The sequence below is a fragment of the Triturus cristatus genome, chromosome 1_2 (genome assembly GCF_964204655.1).
Source record: "Triturus cristatus chromosome 1_2, aTriCri1.1, whole genome shotgun sequence".
NCBI classification, from domain to species: Eukaryota; Metazoa; Chordata; class Amphibia; order Caudata; family Salamandridae; genus Triturus; species Triturus cristatus.
The window spans coordinates 888,956,012-888,981,061 of NC_140580.1; the positions used below are offsets into that span (position 1 = coordinate 888,956,012).

At 47.7% G+C, this 25,050-nt stretch overlaps 1 protein-coding gene across 1 annotated transcript in view; it reads left to right on the top strand.

Annotated features, from left to right (window-relative positions):
- Window positions 1-25,050, top strand: part of LOC146868230 (RNA polymerase II subunit A C-terminal domain phosphatase SSU72) — a 263,518-nt gene that overhangs the window by 80,370 nt on the left and 158,098 nt on the right. The window contains exon 2 of the mRNA XM_085609532.1: window positions 13,399-13,542. Within this exon, the coding sequence (XP_085465658.1) occupies window positions 13,399-13,542 (144 nt within the window). The remainder of the gene's footprint in view (window positions 1-13,398; window positions 13,543-25,050) is intronic.

Here is a 25,050-nt window from a genome sequence, read left to right on the forward strand (position 1 = left end):
GTGAGCAAGATGATGGGGATGATGGCGTCCTGTATCCAGCTGGTGCCGAATGTACGCCTGCACATGAGACCATTCCAGGAATGGCTGCAACAGCAATGGTCACAAGCAAACGGAAGTTGGGAGGATCTAGTGGTTGTTACGCACGCAGTGCAGGAGGAGATAACTTGGTGGAACAGAGACAACATAACAACGGGGAGAAGCCTGACACCACCAAGCCCAACAATGACCATTACCACGGACGCATCGCAAAAGGGATGGGGAGCGCACATGGACAACCTCAGAGTGAGGGGTCTATGGGCTCCAGCAGACGCGGTCCGCCACATCAACTACCTCGAGTTGAAAACGATACTGTTAGCCCTGAAGGCATTCCAGAGACACCTGTTCGGCCAGAGGGTGTTGGTACAGACAGACAACACCACGGCGATGTTCTACATCAACAAACAAGGGGGGACACAGTCGTTTCCCCTCTCATCCCTAGCTCAGGAGATTTGGAGATGGGCCATACCTCTCAAGATAGATCTACTGGCAATTCACCTACCAGGGAAGGACAATGTGGAGGCAGACTGGCTGAGCAGACAGACCTCAGCATCGCACGAGTGGGAGCTCAATGGCCAGGAAACGGAGAAAATCTTCCAGAGATGGGGGACTCCCACAATAGACCTATTTGCAACACGCCACAATGCAAAATGCCAAAGCTTCGCGTCCAGGCAACCAGATCAGCAATCCAAGGGAAATGCCCTATGGATAAGCTGGTGGAGGACATTTGCCTACGCCTTTCCACCGATACCCCTGTTGCACAGAGTGCTCGACAAGTGCAGAACCAGCAACATGACTCTGATCCTGGTGGCTCCACAGTGGGCAAGGCAGACATGGTTCTCACAGATTCAAGAAATGGCGCAAGGCAATCCGTACAGGTTCGAGAGGAGAAAAGACCTGCTCTCAATGCAAAACGGGGAGGTCCTGCACCCAGAGCCAGAGACCCTCAACCTAGCAGCATGGCTCCTGAAGACCTAGAGTTCGCACACCTAAGGTTACCTCAGAGCACTATGCGAGTGCTACGGGAGGCAAGGAAACCTACTACAAGAAAGTGCTACAGCGCAAAGTGGAAGAGATTCACGGTGTGGTGCAGGATAAAGGGCCTGCAAAACAGAATGACAAGAGACTCAACTGTGCTGAGGTACCTCACACACCTTCTAAAGAGTAACCTCTGCTCGAGCTCCCTAAGGGTACACCTAGCAGCGATCGTTGCCTACACCAGAGGTGAGAAGGGTGGAAGTTTCTTCACCTCGCAGGTGGTGAAGAGATTCATGGAGGGAGCCAAAAGAATGGCACCCCCGAAAAGGTTGCCGCCGCCGGCATGGAATTTAAACGTGGTTCTGACGGAGCTCATGAAGGCGCCGTTTGAACCCATTCACAAGGCCACTCTACAAATGTTGACGATGAAAACTGCCTTTCTAGTGGCCATAACCTCACTACGCAGGGTGAGCGAGCTTCAAGCACTAACGCTACAGGAGCCCTACATTCAAATTCACAAAGACAGGGTAGTCCTGAGGACGGACCCACACTTCATGCCCAAGGTAGTGTCGGCGTTCCACATGAATCAGAGTATCCAGATACCGAGTTTCTTCCAAAACCCGACTACAAACGCAGAAAAGGCCCTGCACACCCTCGATGCCAGAAGAGCGGTGATGCACTACATTGAAAGAACCAAGGAACTCAGGAAGTCGAAGCAGCTGTTTGTGTCCTTTGCTACTAGCTTCATGGGTAGACCAGTGACCAAGGGCACAATCGCTAGGTGGATTGCCCTCACTATTCAATTCTGTCACAAACAGGCTGGACAGGAGCTAACGGAGGGGCCCCAAGCTCACTCCACAAGGAAGAAGGGGGCCACAGTTGCCTTCCTGGCAAACACGCCCATCCAAGACATTTGTCTCGCAGCAACTTGGGCATCTGTGCACACGTTCACAAAGCACTACTGCGTGGACATTCAAATGAATAAGGAAGCACAGGTCGGACAGAAGGTGCTACAACACATTTTCAACGACCAGCGATCATCTTCCACCCAGCCACCACAAAAATAGGAAAACCGCTACAAAGTCTATGCACAGCATAGTGAATCCAGAAAGATTCACGCTGCAAAACGAAAAGTTTCTTACCTGTCGGTGTAGTTTTGCAGCTTGAAGATCTTTCTGGATTCACTAGCGAACCCACCCACCTCCGCCAGGAAGATGAGGCTGGAGGAAGAGGGGGTGAAATGGATAGGATCAAAGAAGTGGAAACGTACAGAAATATGGACAAAGGATTAATCAATCGCCTAGGGTTAAAAAAAAAAAAAAAAACAGGGAAAAAAGAACCCGAAGATGGCGCCCCAAAGGTGGGACTTCCGCAGGAAGCACGACGACGTCACGGGAGGTGCACCAAATGGTGGACGTCGACGCCCACCTGGGCTACAAAAAAAAAAAAAAAACAAAGAAAAGACTACGAATCCGGACCCAACCACAAGATCGCGGAATAATGCACAGCATAGTGAATCCAGAAAGATCTTCAAGCTGCAAAACTACACCGACAGGTAAGAAACTTTTCGTTTTCTGGGAGCAACTCTGGAAACTGTATCAGCAAGAGCGTTTCTTTCCCAAGAGCGTCTGCAAAAGATTCTACGGCTGGTCGCTTTGATCAAGTCAAAAGAGTCAGTTTCTGTGAGGTTGTTAAAATCGTTTCTGGGGATGGCATCATCCTCCATTGCCGTAGTTCCCCATTGCAGGCTGAGAACACGTCCTATTCAGGAAGCACTGGATGTTCAGTGGCGTCAAGTAACGGGCTCTTTCCACGACCTGGTACGTGTCACAGATCAAATGAGGTCAGCACTCGCATGGTCGGCAAATCCAGCCAACTTGACAAGGCACGTCTTTTCTGTTGGTGCCGCCGGACTGGACAATCACGACAGACGCCTCATTAGAGGGATGGGGCGCACATTTGGAGGATCTCTCGGTAAAAGGGAGATTGTCAACACACCAAAGAACTTGGCACATCAACAGGTGGGAGTTGATGGCGATTTATCTCGCTCTAAAGTCCTTTCTGCCCTTGATCCAAGGAGAATCAGTGCTAATACAGACAGACAACACAACCTGTATGCACTATGTGAACAAACAGGGCGGAACAAAATCCCCAAGTCTGTCCAGGTTAGCTCAAAGAATTTGGGACTGGTCTCTCAGTCATCAAATCATGATTACAGCAGTACGCCTGCCAGGAGTATCCAATGTCCTAGCGGATTCCCTGAGCAGGTCCTCCTCGTCGACCCACGAGTGGGAATTACACCAACCCACTCTAGAGAGGTTATTCCAACTATGGGGTCGTCCACAACTGGATCTTTTTGCTACGCCGCAGAACCGGAAATGCCTGAATTATGCAAGCTGGCATCCCCACAAGGAGTCGCTGGGGAATGCCCTTTTGATAAACTGGTGCAATCTATTTGCGTACGCCTTTCCTCCAATTCCCCTCATACCTCGGGTCCTTTGGAAGATGAAGAGACAACCTTGCCACCTGATTCTAATAGCCCCACGCTGGCCCCAACAAGCGTGGTTCTCAGAACTTCTCCTGATGTCTCAATGTCAACCAATCCTCCTGCAACATCGGACAGATCTGCTCACAATGAGCGAAGGGAGAATTTGCCATCCGAATCCCTCCTCACTGAGCTTATCGGTCTGGAACCTGAATACCATGAGTTCGCCCATCTAGACATCCCGCAGGATTGTAGGGATGTTTTGGCCCAAGCAAGAGCACCCTCTACAATCAGGACGTACAAGTTCAAATGGAAAAGATTCTGCCACTGGTGCGTTTCTAACGGAGTCCACCCGATACACTCCACGGTGCATCAATTACTACCTTTCTTCCTGCACCTAGCTAATTCTGGACTGTCTTATGCAACCCTACGGGATTTTCCTAGCAGCAATTTCCCGTTTCCGGCAGGATGGATCAAATTCCCTTTGTTCCTCAAGAATAATCCGTCAATTTTTTAAAGGTTTGTTTTGGAAATTCATGCCAATTCGACGCCCTCCTCCGTTGTGGCATCTTAACGTTGTTTTGGCGCAATTGATGAGACCTCCGTTCAAGCCCATTCACAAGGCCGACTTAAAATATCTAACTTGGAAGGTCGCACTACTTCTGGCATTAACGTCTTCACGTCGTGTCAGTGACATTCATGCTTTTACCGTCAAACCTCCGTTCCTGCAGTTCAAACCGGATGCTGTAGTGTTACGCAACAATCCATCATTCCTACCCAAGGTGCCTACTGATTTTCATATTAATGAACCAGTAATATTAAAGACCTTCTTTGCCAATCCTCAGACACCTGCAGAGCAAAGATTGCACTCTTTGGACGTGAAGCGATGCCTAAAATTCTACATCAGTAGGACAAGTTCGTTTCGAAAATCCGATCAACTTTTTATAGCATATGGACGTTGTCATAAAGGACGTCAGGTTACTAAGCCGACGATTGCTCGCTGGATTTCGGCAGCTATTGTTTTCTGCCACCAAAAGGCAAACAAACCCCTACAGTCTTCAGTGAGAGCGCACTCCACTAGGGCAGTATCATCATCTACTGTCCTTATTTGCTGGAGTACCTTTGCAACACATCTGCAGAGCAGCTACGTGGTCGACCAGACACACGTTTACTAAGCACTACTGCTTGGCAACTTTAAGCGAAGAGGACGCTGCAGTAGGACAGGCAGTGCTACGCAATCTTTTTAAATAAGGTGAGCCTCTTCCTCCCGCCTCCATATTGTTTCCATTTATAATTGACATATGATGCATTTATACAATTACAGTTATTCAGTACTGTCATATGCATAAGAAGATTGATTGTCATTATAATTTCAAAGCTCTGTGATCATGGAAACAATGATGATTGTTACTGCTAGCTATTCTATATTCAAGCATGTGAATCTATGAAAGACACCCCAATACTGGAGAAGAACAATTGTTACTTACCTGTAAACAGGTGGTTCTCCAGTATTGGTGTCTTTCATAGATTCACATGCGACCCTCCCTCCTCCCTTCAGAGGCTCTCTTCTCCTCATACACTCTAAGGTCACTTTGGTGCTACGAAAATCTGAGGTGAGAAGCTCTGAGGAGAAGGTTCTAGAGAGGAGCTGGCGCCTGATTGGCCGTAGTTTGGACTAACATAATGACAGAGATAGACTACGAATGTCTTTTTTCTCTTTCCATGCATCTCTATGGAAATTTCATATAGGGACATTCTTGATGTTATTACTTACTTATATCTCTGTTTTTCATATGATTACTTATGTATATATATATGTATATATATATATGTGTGTGTGTGTGTGTATATATATATATATATATATATATATATATATATATATATGCTGTATATATTGCTATATTTACCGTGGGACTCCCACTCCGACGACGGGGAATATTCAAGCATGTGAATCTATGAAAGACACCAATACTGGAGAACCGCCTGTTTACAGGTAAGTAACAATTGTTCTTCCACATTAAATTTCTATTTATTAAGCCTTATTTCAACTGTTCAAGTCATAAAAGCTACAAAAAACATAAACCAGTTAAAATGTAAGAATTTGTACAGCGCATCTCACAATGGGCTTGCGGAGACTTCGAATCACAAAATTGTTGTTTTGGCCGCAAATTGCCTGCATGGCTAAAACATGTTAGACCAGTGTGTAAAAATTACATAGGGTGCTCAATTCAACTGCCCACAACAATTAAAATCAAAACAAGCCCATATATGAACCAGCAGATGGATACCATACCAGTTTGGCAACACACAAGATCATTCGTATATTTAACCAGCATTGGCATAGCCAATAGGTCTCGCCTTTGGGACCTATTAATTGTTTAGTTATCCAGCAAAATATCCTTGGTGCAACAACATCAACTGTTGCATGGCTAAACACTTATAAGGTCCCAAAGGAGAGACCGATTGGCTATGCCAATGCTTATCCTTTCTTTGTCCACTCTCTACAGGCTCGGGCCAGGGACCCAGACCTAGGTGATCACACGTACGAGTGTATCGGTGTGCATAATATATATACGTACGTGAAGCTATATAGTGCGCACCTAGCTAGAAACCATCGAACTGTTGAACAAGCGGGCGGGGTTCAATGTACGCCCGGGGCGCAATACAGAATGCAACGGGATGGAAAGGTTTACAGTATGAAGTACTGGAGAACAACTGGGAGGGAAGGGTCCAAAGGCAGGGGGCTGCAGGAGCCCTATGTGGTGGAATCTTGTCAGGCAGAGACTGCAGCGAGATGTGACCCGCAGAAGTGGGGTGTTTGCTCCTGCACCCCCGGGAAGGGGCTGGACACACCATGGTGCCTGCTTCGCCGCCTTCTCCTTAGGGACAAGACTTCTCACCTTCTTGTCTGCAGATTCTGAGCGCCTAGAAGTGACTGCGCCCGCATTAGGCGCTACCTGTACCCCCTTGGTCCCCGCACCAGGCCGGACCCCTGCGCCTAGCCTTCACCAGGCTGCTTCCTGCTGCAGCGCTGGAGGGGTGCGGGAGAGACACGCCTAACATAGATGTTCTCTTATGGCATCTGAGCACAATGGGCAGGGGAGGGGGGGGGGAGCCTGAACTGCTGCCAAAGCGGGAGTCTAGGGGTGACTGCTCCTGGGGCTGAACAGCACAGCACCTGCAGGTGATACCAATTGTGGGCCTGTGTGGGCCTGCCTATTGAGCGTGGTGGGGCGGCTGGTATAGCGCCAAGCTGGGGCAGGTATTACTGCAGCACGCAATTCCAAGCAGTGCTACATAAGCAGATGCTACTATAGCGCCTAATGCCAGGCAGCATTTTATGAGCACATATTACAACAGGTCTCAGTACCCGGCAACGCTCCATGCACATCTATTACTATAGAACGTAATAAACAGTGCTGTAGGAACAGCACTGCAGTGACTGTTATTACTGCAGCACCTAATGCAAGTAGCACTGCATGAAAAGATATTACTATAGAACATAATAAACAGCGCTGCATGAACCGATATTACCATAGCGCCTAATGCCCAGCAGTGCTATGTGAACAAATATTGGCGCTCTATGAACTGGTATTACTATAGCGCCTGGTGCCAAGCAGCGCTATGTGAGCAAATATCAGCGCTCTATCAACTGGTATTACTATAGCGTCCGATGCCAAGCAGCACTCTATGCAATGTTATTCTTATAGCGCTTAATGCCAAGCAGCACTATATGGACGGCTATTACTATAATGCCTAATACTAAGCAGCGCTGTATGCACATATATCAGAGCACCTACACTCTAGTAGCGCTGCTGTGACGCTAGCATTATAGCAACGCAAGTCAGACACGGGGGTATTGAAAGATATTACTATAGCGCCTAATGCCAAGCAGTGCTATATGAATATATTATAACACTAAGTCAGACATGGGTGTATGAACAGATATTACTGTAGCATTCAATGCTACGAAGCACTGCATGAAGAGAAGATTGTTAAAGCGCTTAATAGCAGAACAGCGCAGCATGGAACGGATATTACTATAGCGCCTAATGCCAAGCAGCGATATATGAATGTTAGTGCCGTAAGTCAGTCATGGGTGTATGAACAGATATTACCGTAGCATTCAATGCTACACAGCGCTGTGTGAAGAGAAGATTGCTATAGCGCCTAAAGCCAGCTCAGCGTGAACGGATATTACTATAGAACGTAATGCCAAGTAGCGCTGCATGCATTTAGAGATCTAAGCGACGATCAGGTAGTGGCAAGCAAATTGTGTGGACAGATAGCACTGTACCTAATGCCATGCAGCGCTATAGGGAGAGACAGTTCTATGGCACCTAGCGCCAAGTAGTGCTGCATTGGTGCATTCTAGGCTCTCCGACAGATTTTCCGGGGACCTGTGATATAACTGGCAGATATCCAGGGGGTACAGGTGAAGTTTTTCTCAGATGTTGTTCTTGGGGGGGGTGGGGGGAAATGTCTCGCTGTGCTTGGACTCGAGGCGCACAGCTGCTTACCTCTGAAGATAAAATAACTCGGGTGGTGAATATGCGCGGATATCCCTTCTTATCCCAGCATGGGGTGTGTCAAGCTCCCCCCAAATGGCTGCTTAGCCGTATGATTTGCCAGACAGTGGCACTGCTAAGATGTCTTCTACACAATGGCGGCGGTGATGAGCCTTTTCTGGTAAACATCGGATCCACAGGTAGCCATTTAAGTGTGCAGAGAGCAGCGCACACAATGTGGTAGTTTGCAAAGCCCTACATATAATTACCGTGTGTGTCTAAACGTGAGGGAAGAAACCGGCAATTTTATCCGCCGGGAATTGGAAATGAGCGCAAAGCTTTCAGCTGCCACGTCCCTGACGAGTGCCAGAGATCAAACATGGCTCTGTGATGTGGAGCGACATGCCGCTCAAAGCACTGGTGCGAGGTAAGGGGTTGTCCCGCTGCTAGCCTCTGCAGACCACGGACTGCAGAGCGGAGGGTGGAAAGGCCACTTATAGAGACTGCCTTGTCGAAAAGAAAGAGGCCTAGGAGAGTGGGGTCAGACCCACTGAGAGGCCCACCTGCATCAAGCCGTGAGACGCCCATTATGGGTCTAGAGGCCCCACAAGCAGATCGTCCTATTGGGACAGCTGGTGGGGCTTTCAAAGCACTACACTTGGTGCAACAGTAACACTAGAAGGTGTGGTGTGCCACGATCGTTTCAATTCGCGCTCTATGCGCTAGAGTCACACAGCGTGGGCTTCGGCGCCTCCTCTTCTGGTGTCACTTCCATAACCTGTCAGTCAGGATGATGGACACTCGTTGCTGGCCGCCAGGCGGTCACCAAACTTTCCATCTTAAGGAAAGCTACGAGCCACCAGGGCACAAGTCCTGAACAAGCGTGGTGCGCGTGCACTGCAAGGAATTTAAGGTATGCAGCTGGCACCTGGCCGCGCTGCTGCTTGCTCCCGAGCTCCCTAGACCAGGGGAGAGAGAGAAGGCGGGACATGCACCCACCTTTGGCCAATTGCGTGCTGTCTTTCTAAGAGACTCACGCAAAGGCCAATGGCGTGTGAGCAACAACAAAAAAAGCACACGCACGAGCATGTGGTCAAGTTGAAAGTCCTTACTAGAAGCCTCGCAGAGAAGCGCATGCGCACTGGCTCAGGCGAGACCTGAAAATGGAAATCGTTGGTTAAAAACTACTGTAAAATATATTAGAAGAAACTAAGTAATAAAAGCATCGGACAGAGGATATCACAGTTACAAAATAGAAAGCTTGGAGCTAGCACGATCTTACAGCGGTTTGGGTGTATAAAATAAAACTTCGTACACAGAAACAGGTTGATAACTTTAGAGCCTCCCCATAACAATCTGGTTGTACAATCAATCTGCAGTAAAGTGCTTGTGCAATACGTCTAGTGCAATTGAAGTTCACATAGGTTCAGTAACTGGGGCCCGAAAACAACTCTTGACTAAGGGTGAACCTGGCCATTGCTAACGTGCTCTCGTGCGAAACTTCCTTCTAATGCCCCACATGTGGCTTAGAAACGTTGCCACTGCGCAGGCAAAGCGGGGCCTGTTGGCAGACTTCAGTATGCGCAGTGCTTCCTGGTGCTTCTAAGTGCCCAGTTGTCGGCAGCCCAGTTTGAGCAATTTGTCCCTGGGCTGCGCATAAGCGGGGCATGCAAACATGTTGGCTACAGACTCCACTGGGGCATTGCAACCAGGGCAATTGTTCGGACTTGGAGCGATAGGATGCCACTTGGCTGTTACCTCACCCACAGGAAGGGTGCCAAACCTAAATGGAATATATAACGTCCTGCCTGCCAACCGGCGCAGTGTGTGGTTTACGTTGGGCCACGGGGACTCTCAATTCACCGTGGTCCCCTTTAGCCTTGCCATTGCCCCTTAGGTGTTCACAAAGGTGATGGTTGCAGCGTATCTACGATGGTCCTGGGTGTGTCTTCCTCTATCTTGACTGGCTGCTGAAGGTGGGCTTGGCTATCTGTTTTTAAGCCTCTATCGTGGATACAGGTAAGGCAGACTCTGAGGCTGTCTGCCTCGTGGCCTCCTGCTTGCAACACTTTCCCGATGCAGGGAGACTTCGTTTCGATGGGCACAGCATCAGGGAAGCCTCCGACTTTGCAGTTCCCTCTGAGATCTGGACTGAGGACCTGCAGTGGTGGATTACAAACCGCTATTGGGTCAGCGGCTGACTTGTCGCCCTTCCCCAACCAGAGCTGACGGTAGTGACAGATGCTCCACTCCTGGAATGGGGCGGCCATCGGGGAGATGTGGAGATCAGAGGACTCTGGTCTTCTGTGGAATCTGGACTAAATATTAACCTGCTGGAGTTCCATGCGATCCGACTGGCATTGAAATCTTTCCACCCTCCATCAAGGGAAGGCTAGTGCAGGTTTCAGACCACACCACCGCCATGTGGTGCTACAACAAACAGGGAGGGGCAGGGTTGTGGACCCTTAGTCAAGAGGCCCTGCTCCTCTGGACCTTGCTGGAACAGCAGGGCATTTACTTTGTGGGTCAACACACGATGGGTTCTCCGAACGTCGGAGCTGACTAACTCAGCAGTCGATGCCAAGCAGATCACGAAGGCCTCTCCACCCGGAGGTGGCACATGGTCTTTCAGCAGTGGAGAGAGCCTTGGTTAGATCTGTTCGCCTCATCCGAATGCGAAATGTCAGCAGTTTTTTGAGAGTTGGGGTTTTTCCAAGGCGAATCTCCCTTTGAGACTCTTTTCGTCTGGAGTGGAGTGTACGACTTTCCACGCATACCACCCCTGTTCAGAGTTCTCAAAAAGATCAGGAATGACCAGATCAAATCAATCTTGTGGCTCAGGACTGGGCGTGGGAGTGTTTGGTATCCAGAGCTACTGAGCATTGCAATCGGTCCTCTGATCAGGCTGACTCTTGGAGTGGATCTTCTGTTGCAGGAAAGGGTACTCCACCTTGACATGTCAATGCTACGCCTTGTGTGGAGACTGAACGGCAGCAGTTGAAAGCTTTCGACTTTCATACAAATTTTGTAATTTCATTTTGGTGGCAAGGCGGCCCTCCACTAAGACGGTATACACCTGCAGTTGTAAAAAAAAATTGTGGCATGGTGTGAAGCAAAATCCATTGATCTCCTTTCTGAAGTCTTGTTCTTTATTCTTTCCCTTGCCCAACAAGGCTCTACTCTGGGCACCCTTGAGGGATCCTGCTCTGTCTGCCTGACCAACCCTCTTTGTTTAAATCCCCTTTTGTTCATAGGTTTTTGAAGGGCCTTAGCCACCTTTTCCCCCTTCCTTATGCCTTAGTGGGACCTTAATTTAGTTCTCACTTTTTTGATGTGTTCTCCTTTCGAGCTTCTCCACAACTGCCCCCTCAGGCTTCTCACACTAAAAGCAGTGTGTCTGGTGGCAATTGCATCTGCCTGTTGAGTGAGTGAGCTGCAGACCTCCTCATATAAGCTGCCTTACCTCTGTCTATCATGACAGTGGTGCGTCGCACAAGAGCCTCCTTGCTACCTTCAGTGGTGTCACTATTATAAGTAGGCAAATCCAGCACACTGCCTACTTATTACACTCCTCCACATCTCTCTAAAGAAGACTCAACGCTGCCATCTGGACTCAAAAGATAGTTGTCAGTTTACCTTGACTGCACATGTGAGTTATGGGTGGAAGACCAATTCTTCGTGGGTTGTGTTGGTGCGAAGGGTTGTGAGGTGCAGCAGTAAACCATCTCTCACTGGGTCGAGCTCTGCATCAAAATCTTCTACGCATTGGCCAAGAAGCAACCTGCAGGCTTGCAATCCCATTCCACCAGAGCTAAAGCTGCGACCACTGTTGGCATGCAGAGTTTCAGTCCTGGAGGTCTGCCAGGCAGCAACATGGGCTTCCCTGCACACGTTCACCAAATATTACTGTCTGGACAGTCCGGTCCGCAGGGATGGGCACTTTGCCTGTTTGGTACTGCAGGTCTTCCTTGTGTGAAATTGGTCTGCAGACCCACCTCCAGGGGATGGTATTGCTTGGGTCGCTATTCAAATGTAAGGAATCTGCAGCTAGAAGTCGCTTATCAGATAAAAAGGTTACATACCTTCGGTAACTCTTTATCTGGTAGACTATATCTAGCTGCAGGTTCCTTACCAGCCTTCCTGCTCCGTGGACAAATTATTTGGCCAAATGCTGATCTTTTAGGCCCCTAGTTTATCCACCCCAGTGTCCGTGTTCTTCATGGCTCCACACTGTTGGCATGGAAAATGGTAAACTTGTGTCCGCGTGCCGAGGTGGCACCTATATAGGTGCAGACGCACAGGAATACTGCTTACGAATTTCTTTCGGATCCAGACTGATGTCTGGTGAAATTCAAAGGTAAGGAATCTGTGGCTTGATGGTTTCTACCAGATAAGGCGTTACTGAAAGTAACTTGTTCTCGGTGTCAAGTAGCCAAAATCATTTAGAGCCACAGTGTTAGAGCAGATTCAGAAAAGCCAGTGAGGGCGCCCAATTCCAGTAGCCCTACTTTATCCAGAGGTTTGGCACTCTGGTAGTTTGTCACCAGGGCCGCACCCTTGGCTCTCGGTCGCCAGCCACAATCAAAAACTTAAAGGTTTCCTATGTAACTTTTAACAATAGGTTTGATGGACTTGACCTGTTCTAAGCTTTGTGATATCTGCACTTACATACGCCGATCTCTCGCACTTCCTTCTCTTTCACACTGCTAAGCCCTTTGTCCTATAACACAATAACTCTGTGGTGAGCATGCATTACATAGACACAGCACCTTTCAACTCTTCATTGTGGTCACTGGGACACAAGTGCTTCATCCCCCAGTATGGGTATATCAAGCAATGAGTCTTATAATACTATTGATACATAACTTCTTTGCCATTTTTTGCCTGCGCACCGGGATGCATTTGATCATACGCAAATTTCATTAGAACTGTTACTAGTACTGCTGTGGGCGATTCGGGAATACTTGCACTGTGTTAATGAGAGACCGCCAAACAACTGTTCAAGGAGTGCTCATAAAGCTTATCTTCATCCAACTTGTATAGATTTAAATGTGTGAACCTCAGCTTTTGACTGTCTCTGGTACAAATTCACAAACTTGCTTGTTTAGTGTTGCAAGCGTAATAACCTTGCTTGTCTTGAAGGATTTGGTGCAATTTAATTTGGAATCGCTGTTTGTGTTTCATAAGCCTCATCTCAAGTCATTCAATGGCCCCATTTCCTTACTAAATAAATACGGCACTGGAAATGGTTCTTAAGAAGGCTTGTTGGAATTTCTGCATTCAATACAATTTGTTTTTTTTCATCGCATTTTCTGAAATATTGAGGTTGTATAATTTCTTCGTAGGAATTTAAATGTTAAAAACAATTTTACCTTTTTTGTCTTTCAGCAAACGAGGATTCCATGTTCGATCGTTTGGAACAGGGACTCATGTGAAACTACCAGGACCAGCACCGGACAAGCCTAATGTTTACGATTTCAAAACTACATACGATCAGATGTATACTGATCTCGTTAAGAAGGACAAAGAACTGTATCCGCATGGACCACACTGTATTTAACACAATACGGTTCATCTTTGGAAGGTGTACATGCACACTTACATTCAAGATGTGCAGCGGTTTGGCTTGACTGTGGCATTACTGTTTGGGTTACTAGGCAGACGTTACAGCAGCAAAGGCTCAGATTCCTCATTCTCTTTTCTATGCATAATAGTGCATGCAGTTTCAAACCTATTTTCTCTTCAAAACTGATTTTTATTTTGAAACTCTTGCATTGTTATGCTATCAGTAGAGGAACACAAATATACATTTTTAGTTTTTAGCTCAGTCAAGCTCACAGGTAAGGCAGAAAAGATAAACTATTAAAACCTGAGTGGATGTTGAAGGGTTGAGCAGTGATTGGCTGCACAAACACACTGGTTCCTTTTGATGAGTTTCGTCAGAACTAGGATTTTATTTTCTACTGTAACATCTATCTAGTCTCTTTGGATACAGCTAAATGATGGGGTGCATGTGAATATCCATAGTGCGCCAAGAAGAGCATGTTATAATTTTTTTTTTTATATTTTATTGAAATTTGTCTTAGTGGAACAGTGTTAAGCATATTTGCGTTGATTGTTGATTGTGCTTGTGGTGTTGGTAGTCCAAGGCTTTTGGTACACATTTAGTTGGTATAATGAAGCTGCAGGAGTTTGCCGATGTGTCCCAACTGCAACTGAATATATTGCACTCAAATTAAGCATACTGCACTTTTTATTAGCGTTTGATTTCGGATTGACCCGCTAGAAGCAGTATTTTAGATGAGCAAAACTATTTTTCTGTCGATCATTTTACATTAGTCTTTCACCATATGCTTCTTTGTCGACAAATTTTACCAGATTTCCATCCTTATTTATATACTGGATATTTATTGTGTGATTCGCTAGCTCAGAATCTGTTTAATGAAGTAGCGCACGCACATAGTCATATATACCGATACCCTGTATCAGGTAATTTTTTAAATTATATTAAATCTTTGCTGCATTATGTATGAAACAAAACAATCCATGCAGTGAATATTAAACTGCGAAGGACGCATACACACACCCACCCGTTCGAATAAATCAGGCAGCATTATGACATTTCCATGAATAGGACGAATTACAGTAAAGGTTACAGAAACGCCCCTACATATAATGCAACATTTTTTTTATGTCCAGTAAGTCGCAGCTCCCGATGGGAGGTGTTTGTCTGAATGTCTTACCCCCAAACCCCCCTCCCCTTTCCCACCTTGTGAAATTTGTGCGGGTACCCCCTGCTCTTGTAAAGGACGTTCTAGACTGCTATTTATAGATCAATCCTTATCTTCCATTCTTGCAATGTCTGGGCTTCAGGCGTCCCCCAGTACTGTCACATCTCTCGCTTGGTCACCACCAGCCCCAAGTTACAAAAAAAAAGTTTCTCCCTGGGGACATTGGCATCCCCAACAGAATGTACTTGAGATCAAGAGGAATAGTCTTGCCCACCTCCCAACAGAGTTCTCTTACCAACTCATCGGTAGTTCTGAATGTCCGGGTAACTACAGTGTGTGACTATATGAGCCCCTCACTCCCCCACACAAAGACCATCCCGAGAGGATACCCTTCCCAGACGGTATAAGTGGTCCCTATCATAATATACTCTAGGGAGGAATTTAAACTGTATCAGGCACAGACTGGATTTTATTGCCTCCATTCTTAGGTGAATCAGGGCCACCTCCAAGTCTACATCCTCCAGGTCTCTGACCTCTAAGGACCACCTATATCAGTTAATTGTTAAACCTTAAGTTCTAATTTAGCTGTATATGGAATGTACCAATCTCGTTGTTGGCACTTCACGTTTTAGTGTTGGAAATTTGCAAGGTCCACTTTATAGGCAAGTTTCATTGCCAGGCAGCTGTCCCGGTAACTTCAGATTTGACCTTCCCGTTGGCCATTTGATATTGGTGGTAGTCTATACTTAGGTTTTTGTTTAAGTTGATTCTTAGAGTATAATAACTGCATATGTCAGTTTTGAGTAAATCTGATATTGAGACACTTTATTTTGCTTAAATGAAAAGGATTATTTATGCATCCGGAAAATGTGCGAGCAATCTATTTTTTTTATATTTGATTTTGTTTACTTTTTGATAAAAGTGAATACTCGGAGAAACTTGTACCTTGATCACCGATATGTCCAGTTTGTTCCCAATCCACAAATAATGTTGCTCATCTCTGAAGCCGAGTTGGTAATGGTCTGAGCTGCCTTATGTTTAATTCTGAAGTGCAAAACGTGGTGCAAAATATCATGGTCCATGCATTGCGCACCCTGGTTTTGTTCCACTGCAAGTATTAAAATCCTCAGAGCGAAATTTGGTGGGGGGAAAACCCTTGAAGGCTTAATCAATTCAGCATTGATGTTGGGATGCTAATCTCAAAGTGAACATCGAGTCCAGAATGTACTTCAGAGTTGAGCAGCCAGTACTATAAGCCTTTCTTTGAGTGAATACTGAGGTTTACTTTGTTAGGCTTTGCCGATGACTGAGGTTCATTTTCTTTTATCGCAAACAGTCTGGATTCTTCTCTAGGACTGTTCGGTCGGGAAAGTAACTGCTTTCTAGTTTTGATGTTGCTGCACAGTGACATGTCTTAGAATCAGCCTTCCAGTGAGCTCTGCTGTAAATTCATGCACCCTCACTTTAAGTGATAGATTTCAATTTACAAATTACAATCTTTGTCGGGGCCTTGGTGCTCCCAAGTGGAAGAACATGGGTAATCTTCTGTGGGGAGGTGCATGAAAAAAGTGATACTTCCATGTTCAACTGGATAAACACTTATGTGATTCAGAGCAGTGTTGTCATTTACACTGCTGATTAAAATCTGCTCTCATAATATCCATAAGCGCAATCAGCCTTGACAGGTTCGAGGCATGTGGGCTGCTGAATTCATATCTGTGCATAGATCGCCGCCTAGTGTTGGGTCCGGATGTTTGCACGTTGTTGTCCTGGAAGAGTCTTCGAAGTATCCTGAGATAGGTGACTCCTCCCCTGGACCACAGTGCGCATGGGCATCCTCTCCATCCTCAGATTGTTTTTTTCCGCCATTGGGTTCGGATGTGCTTATCTTGACTCAAGTTAGGAAAAACTTTTTTCAGGCCAAAAGGCCTTTAGTTCGCGTCGGTACTGTTCCCGATCGGTATCGACAGTTACTTGTTAGTTTACTAACTTCAAAAACAACTTTTTCGCATCGACATCGACACCATCAACGATGGAATCGAGGACACCATTCAAGCGGTGTCCTGTTTGCAATGCAGAATATCCCCATGTCGACGTCCACCTGGTGTGCAACAAATGCCTTTCACCGGATCACGACGAATCCACATGTATGGCCTGTGCCCGATTCCGATCCAAAAAGACTCTCCGGAATCGACGAGCAGCGAGACTTGAAGCGCAGCAAGCGGCACCGGCCCCGACCAACATCTTCAGCGCCGAGGACGAAGGCGTGGAGAACCTACCCTCCAGCCCCGCTTCCGAACACAATTCCGGATCGGAAGACATCGAAGAACAACTCTTTCACAGGGATGAAGACGACACCGAGGTAGGAGACTACGATGAGGCCTTAGGGGCCGAAGAAAATAGCTCCGGTGACGAGCAAGGCCTACCCGTACAGACAGAGGATATCCCAGTGCGTCAATCTATGGCTCCGGTCGAGGGATCGCCTTCGGGCCTTACCCAAGACCTATCCTGCAGTTCTTCGGCCCCGCCCTCGGGCCCGGCCTCGGACATTCAGCGACAGCCATTAGTACCCAAAACGACTGGATTCCCTTCATCGAAACCGAAACCAAAAGTCGTGTCGGTTCCACAGAAACCGAAACTGAAAGTGACACTGGTCGGATCGAAGCCCACTACACCTTCGACGACAGCAAAACCCGTCGGCACCGACCGCACCAAACGGGACTTCGGTGCCGAACTCGCAGCAGCCGACGCCGGCGTCGACACACGGAAAAAGGCCGTCGGTACCGCCAAACCACCTCGGCACCCGGCACCGAAACAATCTGCTCCGGCCACGAAGGTCAAAATGGCCGCTGCGTCGCACACTACTTCGAAAGCAGCACCTAAGGCACAATCATCGCCGTCGACGGCTACTACCTCTCCTCGACTCGATGACCCCGTGGCCCCGAAGAAGCCCACGCCTGCCTCTACAGAACCGCTCGGCGCCAAAGAACCGTCGGCGCTCCAGGTGCGACAAGTTGCAGCGTCCTTGCAACGCATCAAACAAAAGGCAGCCCTCCAGGACACGTCAGGCCCCGAGCCGAAGACAGCTCAAAAAGCTTCTCCAGCACCACCCCATATCACCTTTGGCCTGCCGCCATCCACGGCGCCCAAAATGTTTGAAATAAGAACACGTGTCACCCACACTAGGATCACACCTGCCGAACGCTCTCCTCCAGAGACGTCACCGTCCCACATCATCGATGCCGACACCGGCAGAATTATGCTCCACAAGCGGAGAATATCTTCCGAACACGCTTTGGACTCCTACCGGATCCCGCTAAAGAAAAAGCTGCCAGCGGATTCGGAACCAGTTCTTTACGAACGTCTCCATACCTCCTACCCAGATCCACAGTCCTTCTCTCCGACGCACTCCGAAACCGACGTTTTGGAGGACTATATGGGTGACGACGTCCCATACCCCAGAGAGATGGACCCTGAAGGCCAACAGGACCCTGACCAGGCTTGGGATGACCCTGTAGACACAGGTGCACCTATGGATACACAGGACACGCAGCTATATGGCGCAAAAACGTCTCCCACAGAAGACACTGCCGCATTCAACGCCCTAATTGAACGTGCTGTGGCAAATCATGGTGTGCAACTCCACTCTGACACAATCGAGGACGATTTTCTAATGGATACTTTCGCATCCTCAGAGAGAAATATCAAAACTCTACCCATGTTGAAGGGTGTCCTCAAACCAGCAAAGGACATTTTCAAAGAACCCACCAGGGCAAGAGTAATAAACCCCAGGATCGACAAGAAATATAGGTCGGCTCCTGGGGACCCTACGTACATTAGAGGCCAGTTGCCTCTGGATTCCATAGTAGTCGCAAATGCTCGCAAACGGGCGCACTCGCAGACAACTGGGGATGCTCCTCCCCCGGACAAAGAGTCCAAGGTGCTCGAGACCTCCGGCAAACGGGTTGCAGCCCAGGCAGCTAACATATGGCGTATTGCCAATACCCAGGCGCTCCTAGCTCGCGACGATCGCGCACACTATGACACATTAGAAACCCTACTCCAGCATCTCCCTGACCAATACAAAGAGGGAGCAGAAATCCTCATCAGGGAGGGACAACTTCTCACGAACGCATCCATTAAGTGTGCACTGGATGCCGCAGATACAGCTGCCAGAGCAATAAACACCAGCGTCATGCTACGACGACACGCCTGGTTACGAATCTCCGGATTCAAACCTGAGGTTCAAAATAACATCCTCAATCAGCCGGTCAACCCCGACTACTTATTCGGGCCAGAAGTTGACACCACTCTAGAAAAAATAAAAAAGGACACAGACACTGCAAAGTCCATGGGGGCTCTCCAAACGCAGACCTTTCGGAGTGGCTCCTTTCGTCGCCCCGGAAATAGAGGTGCAGGCAGAGGACAGGGGTCACAGCAAACCTACAACAAGGGCAACACACAAAGTACCTACGATAAAAACACCCGGGGTGGGTATCGTGGCTCCAGCACAAAGGGCAGAGGACGCGGATACGACAATACCAGGTCCTCCCCCAAGAACAAACAGTGACGCCCTCTACCTTCCTCCCGACCACATAACACCTGTCGGGGGAAGGCTACAAAGGTTCCTGTCCACGTGGAACACCATCACCACGGACAGGTGGGTCAAAGATATTATCAAACACGGTTACTGCCTAGAATTAACCTCCACTCCACCCACAATACCACCAAAACACCGTCCTATGTCCTCAGAGCACTTAGCGCTATTACAGCAGGAAGTGCTCAGTATGCTGGAAAAAAGTGCAATAGAGGTCGTACCCGTCCACGAGCAAAGCACGGGGGGTGTACTCCCTGTACTTCTTAATACCAAAAAAGGACGGGTCACTCAGACCTATACTAGACCTGAGACCCCTCAACCGCTACATTCTCTCAGAGCATTTCCACATGCTCACCCTACAACAAGTCCTCCCGCTGCTCAAACAGGGAGACTTCCTGGCCACGCTAGACCTCAAAGATGCGTATTTCCACATACCCATTCACCCCTCACTCAAATATCTCAGGTTCACTGTTCAAGGGCAGCACTACCAATTCAAGGTTCTTCCCTTCGGCGTGACAACAGCACCCAGAGTATTCACAAAGTGCCTAGCTACTGTGGCTGCACATCTACGGAGGCAACACATTCACGTCTACCCTTACCTGGACGACTGGCTTGTTCAAGCAAAGTCAGCCCAGCAATGTGCCAGCCACATGTCCCGCACCATTCACCTTCTTCACAGTCTGGGGTTCTCACTAAATTACCCAAAATCCCATCTCCAGCCCGCACACGTACAACAGTACCTAGGTGCGACCATAGACACTCTGGCAGCCACAGCTCAGCCAAATTTAGTGAGGATCAACAGCATGCAAATGCTGATTTCCAAGTTCAAACCCCAACACTCCCTTCCTGCGCGAGTGTTCATGCAGTTGATAGGCATGATGGCCTCCTGCATCTTCATAGTCCCACACGCGAGACTACATATGCGCCCGCTTCAGGAGTGCTTGGCACGTCAATGGAATCAGGCTCACGGGCAACTAAAAGACCTAGTGTTGGTGAGCGGTCGGGCATACAACTCTCTGCATTGGTGGAATCCACAAAACCTTTGCAAGGGCCGACTGTTCCAAGAGCCTGTTCCACAAATAATACTGACAGTGGACGCGTCTCTCCAGGGATGGGGAGCTCATGTACTCAATTACACAGTGCAGGGACTATGGACAATACAACAAAAGAAGATGCACATCAACCTTCTAGAACTGATGGCAATCTTCCTAGCAATGAAAGCATTCAAAGTACACTTGTGCAACAAAGTCGTGTTGATCCGGACGGACAACATGACCGCCATGTACTACATACAAAAGCAGGGAGGAACACACTCTCCACAGTTGTCTCATCTGGCTCAGAGCATGTGGAAGTGGGCCATTCAGAGGAACATGTTCCTCATGGCGGAACACCTCCCCGGCAAGGACAACCAGATGGCGGATCTGCTCAGCAGACACAGCCACCAGATGCACGAGTGGGAGTTACACCCATCAGTACTCCAACCGTACTTCCAGCAGTGGGGTCATCCAGAGATAGACCTATTCGCCACAAGCAAACGCAAAATGCCAAAGCTTTGCCGCCAGGTTCCCACATCCGCAGTCGCAGGGCAATGCAATATGGATGAACTGGTCCGGCAGATTTGCGTACGCTTTTCCCCCAGCACCATTGATACCAACTGGTGGCACGCAAACTCAGACAACTCACTAACACTCGTCCTGGTTGCTCCAACATGGGCACGCCAACCATGGTACACCACCTTTCTCGAACTTTCCGTGGTGCCGCATCAAAGGCTGCGGATCAAACCTGCGCATTTGATGCAGAACCATGGCGAGATTCAGCACCCAGATCCGCAACAGCTGAACCTGGCAATCTGGCTCCTGAAGTCCTAGAGTTTGGCTACCTAAATCCTGCCACCTGACTGTATGGACATCATTAAGGAGGCTAGAAGACCCACTACCAGAGCTTGCTATGCAGCCAAATGGAAAAGGTTCGTAATTTATTGCACTAACAATGACATTAACCCGCTAGACGCATCCATCCAAAACATAATTTGTTACCTCTTACACCTATACCGATGCAATCTGGCATACACCTCAATACGTGTCCATTTGACCGCAATATCAGCCTATCTCCAGAACAGGCAGCACCTCTCTTTATTCAGAGTGCCTGCCATCAAAGCATTCTTGGAAGGACTCAAACGAGTAATTCCTCCAAGCCACCCACCAGCTCCAATGTGGAACCTCAACTTGGTCCTCACCAGACTGATGGGTCCATCCTTCGAACCTCTGCATTCATGCGAGATTCAATTCCTCACCTGGAAAGTAGCTTTCCTAGTAGCGATCACCTCTTTGAGGAGAGTTAGTGAACTCCAGGCACTAACCGTTCAAGAGCCATTCATGCAGGTTCACGCCAACAGGGTCGTACTACGTACCAACCCCAAATTCATGCCCAAGGTGATATCGCAGTTCCACATGAATCAAACTATTGAACTGCCTGTTTTCTTTCAAAACCCACAAACTGTCGCAGAAAGAGCACTCCATACACTGGATGTAAAGAGAGCCCTCATGTACTATATAGACAGGACTAAAGTCTTCAGGAAAACAACTTTTCGTTGCCTTCGCCCCACACCACAAAGGTAACGCCATCTCCAAAGCAGGTATAGCCAGATGGATCGTTAAATGTATTCAAATTTGCTATCAAAAAGCTAAACGCACATTAACGATTCCCCCACGAGCCCACTCAACACGTAAGTTAGGGGCCTCCATGGCTTTCCTGGGAAACATCCCCTTGCATGATATATGTAGAGCAGTCACCTGGTCCACTACACATACATTTACCAAGCACTATTGTGTAGATGTGCAATCAAAACAGCAGGCAGCTGTAGGACAGGCTGTTCTCAAAACTCTTTTTCAGACCGCTGCAGCTGGCACTGGTGGCCGCCGCTAATAGAGGGTACTGCTATATATTCTATGCACAGATATGAATTCAGCAGCCCACATGCCTCGAACTGAATATGCTACTTACCAGTATGCATCTGTTCTTGGCATGTAGGGCTGCTGACATTCATATCGCCCACCCTCCTCCCCGGCGCCTGTAGCAGCTGCAGCTCTCAGAATTACTGTAAGCATGGTCATCACTTTCTGTATCTACTCCATCACTGCCACAATGGCGAAAAACAATCTGAGGATGCCCATGCGCACTGTGGTCCAGGGGAGGAGTCCCCTATCTCAGGATACTTCGAAGACTCTTCCAGGACAACAACGTGCAAACATCCGGACCCAACACTAGGCGGCGATCTATGCACAGATATGAATGTCAGCAGCCCTACATGCCAAGAACAGATGCATACTGGTAAGTAGCATATTCATTTTTTCAGAGCTTAAAGGTAGGTTTGAGTTTGCCCCCTCTTGTTACGGATTATATGTATGATGGAGCAGGCAATGATCTGGCAACTTCCTGAGTTTTTCCTGTGCTTTGCATTTCATGGGATAGACAAAAGAAATTTAGTTTTGTTCCTGCAGTCTACTTTAGTTACTTTTGATCCGGTCTATGGATGAATGTTCGTCAGGGTAACATCTCTCCAGGAGGCTTTGCAGTTCCCTGCAAACGAAAAACATGCAATTGTGTTCTCATGCATGCTCCAGAGAAATGTAGAGACTACCGATCAGTTATAAGCCCGCCATGTCACATTCCATATTTTGCAACATGTGCTTTCTTTTAAGAATGTAATTGTATATTTTTCAGATCTTATTCTGGTCCAAGTTATATGTAACGTTGCAGCCTCTAACCAAAGGCAAATTATTTTGTACGTTTGGATTATTGATGCAGCCAAAAGATGTTGGCAACATCTAAATAAAGAGTTCATTGAAGCCGAAATGGCGCATTTGCTAGGTTATGAGCCTGATCTTTCAGCCTCTGTCCTGGATTTCGTTGAGATTGACTCTTGGGTCTGCAGAAATTGATGGCCTCCTGCATCCTGCTGGTTGAGCACTCCTTGTGGCATATGCCTGCTCTGCAGTGGGACCTGACTTCTCAGGTGGCCAACATCAAGGGGACCTCTCCAACCATGTCAGCATCTCTAAGTTAATCAGCAAAGAATCTGCAGTGTTGGTTACTTGATCCCTCTCCCCAACTCATCCATAGCTGACCGTGATGACCATTGCATCACCTCTTGGTTGAAGTGGTGGAGATCTGCGGCCTCTGGCCTAGTCCTGACTCCATATTACCCCCTCTAGATCTGAGGGCCATCTGCTTGGCACTGTATGCCTTCCTTCAAGCCATCAAAGGGAGGCTGGATCAGGTGTTCACTGAAGACACCTTGCCATGTGATACTGCAACAAACTGGGCAGGGTGAGGTCATGGGACTGTGCCAGGATGCCTAAAGGTCTAGAAATGACTGGACTTCTAGGGAATTTTCTTGCTGATGAACCACTTTGCAGGATCATTTAATGCCAGGGCGGGTTAGCCCAGCTGGCAGTGCCTAGCAGATCATCATGAGTGGCAGGTACACCTGGAAATGGTGCAAGGTCTCTGCTGGGAATGGGGAGAACCGTGGCTGTTTGCCACTGCTGAGACCATGCGATATTAGCACTTTAAAAAAAAAAACAATTTAGAGTTTTAAAGGTCAGTACAGGATTTCCATATGATAGACTTGTAGATTATATTTGGAAATATGAAAAATTACAGCCAATATCTTAGTGTGGTATGATTACACTCAACAATATTAACACTTTTGGACATTGGCATTCACATGCTGTCTCTTGCTGGGAGACACGTTCCGCCTCCAGTAGAATTCTGTGCTGCTTATGCCTTTCTGCATATACCAGTTCTGCCCAGACTTCTCGAAAGGACCGACCTGGCCCAAGTAATCCAAAGGGCTCCAGATTGGGCACAGAGTATGGTATCCAACTCCTGGGCCAGAGCATCTGTCCTCTGAACAGACTGCCATTCTAGGAGAGGCTGCTTTTGCAGCAGCAGGGCAGGGTTCTGCACTCGTGTCTGCGCAATCTCCACCTTCATGCTTGTCCACAGTTGGTATGCAATTCTTGTTTCCTTCCTCTTTGTGATGCCACCGTGTGACCTGAAACAAGCAACAATTTCTCAACTGGCATTACGTAGGACAATTAGGCAAGCATGTACACGACATTACATGGAAGAAAAGGAGACTCTTGGTAGGATTTTTGTAAATGTGCACATGGCATCATATATTTTGAAACAAATTCAGGCAAGAAAAAGAATTACAGTTGTAACAGCACTGCAGGCAAAATAAAATTGCGTGAACAACCTGAATTGTACTTGGTGCTCAATTGTGTTCGTGACACAACGGGTGGCAACTCAAGTGACAATGTGATATCAGCAAGGAACGGCGGAAGGTGAGAGTGCAAGTATGTACAGTGAATATGGTAGTTCAGATCAATATTTCGTAATCTTTTTAGACCATTCGAAAACAGTTTCTTTTGAGCCACATGAGGTAAGCGCCATCAATTGCGCTGACAGGTCGACGTTTCGATCCAGTGACGTAGGATCATCTTCAGGACCGGGTTGAAATGGTTAGGGCAGTGCTGGAATTACGAAGGAAGCCCTTGTCTAAACATGACATCGGCGTTGCCGGAAGTTAAAGCGTGTCGAGCAGTCAATGGTCTGTCTGAAGTCGGCGATTATTAGCTTGGAAAAGAGCCGTGGCGGGACACGGCAGATTTCTACACCGCCCAACGCTGGATTAACCATTACTCC